Raw genomic sequence first — 4,431 nt, forward strand, 5'->3', positions numbered from 1 at the left:
ATACCATATGGAAATTAGCAAACTAGTTCTTTGCTTCCCTACCATAGGATTTCCGAATGTTTCATAGCTCAGGATTTTGTTATTTTGTTTTATTTTTTTTATTTAGCACATTTCTGAAGAGCCACCTTTTTCTAATGAAATAAACCCAATGGGTTATCTGTAAATCACTGTGGAGGTGGATATACCTGAAAAGTAAGTAATTCATGGCTGTGTCCCATTTCCAGTAGCTACACTGTTTTAGTTTTTAGTGACAAAATATTAGTCCTTCTTGGGTGTGAAGACAAGTAAGTTAGGAAAGGCAGAGAGTTCACTTAAAATAATTACTAATTTATAATGTGGGGAGGGGGGGAGGAGACAGAAACTGGCCCTGTGGTGGAGTCAGATGATTAGTTGTAAGGACACATGAGATCTGATTCTGTTGTCTCTTAAAATTTTTACAACAAAGCTGTACATTGACCATTATGGGGATACAGTCAAATAACATTGGAGTGAGCGAGAGCAGAATCAGTCTTGCTGACTCTAATGGAGGTACTCCTGATTTACATCAGAGTCGGGGAGAGGAGAAAACCATTGAGTTCAATACATATTTTCATATTCTCTTCTATTCTCTTCTATTCTATTCTAGATAAGGTTTTATACTGCACTCCTCATGCTAGTATCCGAGCACATTCTAGTAGTGCATTAAGGAAAGTGACTTAACATCTGTTTCTGATGTACACTGCTCTCAGCAAAAGTAAAATGTGGACCCTTTTTCTCCTCTTGCAATGCGGGTTAACTAAGTGATTTTGGACTTGAATCGGGCAAAGGGTTTTCTAGCTAGAAGACTAATTGGCTTGGATTGGTTTGGGCTGAACTCTTGTGAGGTGAAAGCCTGAGTTTTCTGCTACTGTGAATGATGAAATTGTCATGAGATTGGCTCTTGTAAAAATGGTTATTTTTGAATGTATTGGTTATTATTGAATGTATTCCCACCTAACTTTCAAAAAGAATTAATACTTAAGTTTTCACATCTATCTATCTATCTATCTATCTATCTATCTATCTATCAGGGCTGTCAAGAGATTAAAAAATTAATCGTGATTAATCGTGTGATTGAAAAACATTAATCATGATTAATCGCATGGAAATCCCGCTGTTAAACAATAATAGAATATCATTTGTTTAAATATTTTTGGATGTTTTCTACATTTTTAAATATACTGATTTCAATTATAACACAGAACACAAAGTGTACAATGCTCACTTCATATTTATTTTTTATTACAAATATTTGTACTATAAAAAAGAAATTGTATTTTTCAATTCACCTCATATATGTACTTTAATACAATCTCTTTATCATGAAAGTTGAACTTACAAATGTAGAATTATGTAGCAAAAAAACTGCATTCAAACATAAAACATTGTAAAACTTTAGAGCCTATAAGTTCGCTCAGTCCTACTTCTTGTTCAGTCAGTCACTCAGACAAACAAGTTTGTTTACATTTGCAGGACATAATGCTGCCCACTTCTTGTTTACAATGTCACCGGAAAGTGAGAACAGGTGTTCACATGGCACTATTTGTAGCTGTTGTCTCAAGATATTTATGTGTCAGATGTCCTTTCATGCTTCAACCACCATTCCAAAGGACATGTGTCCATGCTAATGAGGGGTTCTGCTCGATAACAATCCAAAGCAGAGCAGACTGACACATGTTCACTTTCATCATCTGAGTCAGATGCCACCAACAGAAGGTCGATTTTCTTTTTTGGTGGTTCAGGTTCTGTAGTTCCTGAATCGGAGTGTTGCTCTTTTAAGACTTCTGAAAGAATGCTCCACTCCTCATCCCTCTCAGATTTTGGAAGCACTTCAGAGTCTAAAACCTTGGGTTGAGTGCTGTAGCTATCTTTAGAATTCTCACATTGGTAGCTTCTTTGCTTTTTGTCAAATCTGCTGTGAAAGTGTTCTTAAAACAAACAACATGCTGAGTCATCATACGAGACTGCTATAACATGAAATATATGGCAGAATGCGGGTAAAACAGAGCAGGAGACATACTATTCTCCCCAAGGAGTTCAGTCACAAATTTAATTAACACATTATTTTTGTAACGAATGTCATCAGGAGGGAAGCATGTCCTCTGGAATGATGGATGAGGCATGAAGGGGCATACAACTGTTTAGCATATCTGGCACGTAAATACCTTGCAATGCTGGCTACAAAATTCCCATGCGAACGCCTGCTCTCACTTTCAGGTGACATTGTAAATAAGAAGCCAGCAGCATTATCTCCCATAAACAAACTTGTTTGTCTTAGTGATTGGCTAAACAAAAAGTAGGACTGAGTGAAAGCGTAGGTTCTAATGTTTTACATTGTTTTATTTTTGAGTGCAGTTACGTGACAAAAAAAAATCTACATTTGTAAGTTGCACTTTCACAATAAAGAGATTACATTACGGTATTGTATGAGATGAATAGAAAAATACTGATTCTTTTGTTTATCATATTTACAGTGCAAATATTTTAATAAAAATAATAATATAAAGTGAGCACTCTACACTTTGTATTCTGTGTTGTAATTGAAATCAATATATTTGAAAATGTAGAAAAACATCCAAGAATATTTAATAAATTTCAATTGGTATTCTATTGTTTCTCACTGTGATTAAAACTGCAATTAATTGTGATTAATTTTTTTAAATCGTGATTAATTTTTGAGTTAATTGTGTGAATTAACTGTGATTAATCGACAGCCCTACTATCTATCTATCTACCTATCTATCTATCTATCACACACGTTTTTTCTCTGTCTTCTCTTTCTAATCTCTTTCACTAGTTCCTCTCACTTCTCTCTTTTTCCTAGCTATTTTTATGTAATATATTTATTTAGGTCTACATTTTTATGACGGTTTTCCTGGCTTGCTGAAATTCTCTCACTAATTCTCTACCTTCTTTCAACTTTCAGGACCAGTCTATTTCCAGCATGATAAACTACACATATGGATGTTTGATGTGACACCTGTTGCAAGCAAGAGTAATTCTTATGTATTGTCTTCTCTGTCCCATGTCCAGAGTTGGAATGGATCGTTCCACTGCATGTGTCCACTGATAGCTAGTGTATACCAACATGGTGATTTGAGCTCATTGAGGAAACAACATTCTCTCCAAATTGTCTCTTCTTTCCTCCATATACAAAAAGAGCCATGGAAAACCACACAACGGTGGCTGAGTTTATCCTGGTGGGGTTCGGAGGCCATCCCGAACTGCAAGTCTTCCTCTCTGTCCTCTTCTTGGTTCTGTACACTGTCACCCTGGTGGGGAATGTCGGCATGATCACCATCATCAGCACTGACTCCAGGCTCCACACCCCCATGTACTTCTTCCTGAAGAACCTGTCCTTCCTGGACCTCTGCTACTCCTCCGTCATTGCCCCCAAAGCCCTGTTATGCTTCTCAACAGGGCGAAAAGCCATTTCCTACAATGGCTGTGCTGCCCAAATCTTCTTCTTTTCTCTCTTTGGGACCACCGAGACGTTCATCCTGGCTGTGATGGCTTATGACCGCTTTGCCGCCATCTGCAACCCGCTGCGCTATCCAATCACAATGTCCAAGAGGGCTTGTGTTGCCTGGTGGGGGTCTCCTATCTCTCAGGTTGCCTCAACTGCAGCATCCAGACAGGCTTTACATTCAGCTTGTCTTTCTGCGGGCTGGGGAAAATCGATCACTTCTTCTGCGATGTCCCCGCAGTGATGCAAGCCTCCTGCTCTGACACCTTTGCCAATGAAATGGCAATGCTGGCCATATGCGGTTTCATCATAGTGAGCACTGGCCTGGTCATCCTTATCTCCTACGGTTTCATCATCACCACCGTCATGCGGATACCCGCCGCTGAGGGAAGACGCAAAGCCTTCTCCACTTGTGCCACCCACCTGGTGACTGTGAGCTTGTTCTATGGAACAATCTTCTTTATGTATGCCCAGCCTGGGGCCATAACCTCCCCAGATCAAAGCAAAGTGGTTTCTGTGTTCTATACGATTGTCATCCCCATGCTGAACCCTTTGATCTACAGCCTGAGGAACAAGGAGGTGAAAGAGGCCCTGAGAAGACAACTAACAAAGAAAGGCTTTTTCCACTGAGCTCCCTGAAGGATCAAGGCTATTGAAGAATGGACAGGTATTTGGGATGGATGACAATGGACGCCAAAGACAGTGGAATTCCAGCAAGGCTGTAACATGGAACAATGATCTCAGCTGGTGAATATTATGGGGAAAGTCAGGGACTTTCGAAGGAGCCTAAGAGCATTAGACCCCCAGCTGAACATCTAACTCCCTTTGACTCCTTTGAAAATCCCAGACAAAATGTAGGGGTGATGAATCGGAGGCCCACCTCTATATCCCTTGGAAGAGGAGCTCTCTCAAACATGGTGATGGATGTTCTTGTGGTGAAGATGCTG

The 4,431-nt window shown here is 39.5% G+C and overlaps 1 protein-coding gene across 1 annotated transcript; it reads left to right on the forward strand.

The window, feature by feature from the left end:
• Positions 1 to 3,182: 3,182 nt before the first annotated feature.
• Positions 3,183 to 4,114, forward strand: LOC112107212 (olfactory receptor 12-like). The gene is given in 2 exon segments (XM_024200827.1): positions 3,183 to 3,600; positions 3,603 to 4,114. Coding segments are annotated over 2 exon segments (930 nt in total).
• Positions 4,115 to 4,431: the final 317 nt, after the last annotated feature.

Source organism: Terrapene carolina, unplaced genomic scaffold (genome assembly GCF_002925995.2).
Source record: "Terrapene carolina triunguis isolate 2854851 unplaced genomic scaffold, T_m_triunguis-2.0 Scaffold358, whole genome shotgun sequence".
NCBI classification, from domain to species: Eukaryota; Metazoa; Chordata; order Testudines; family Emydidae; genus Terrapene; species Terrapene triunguis.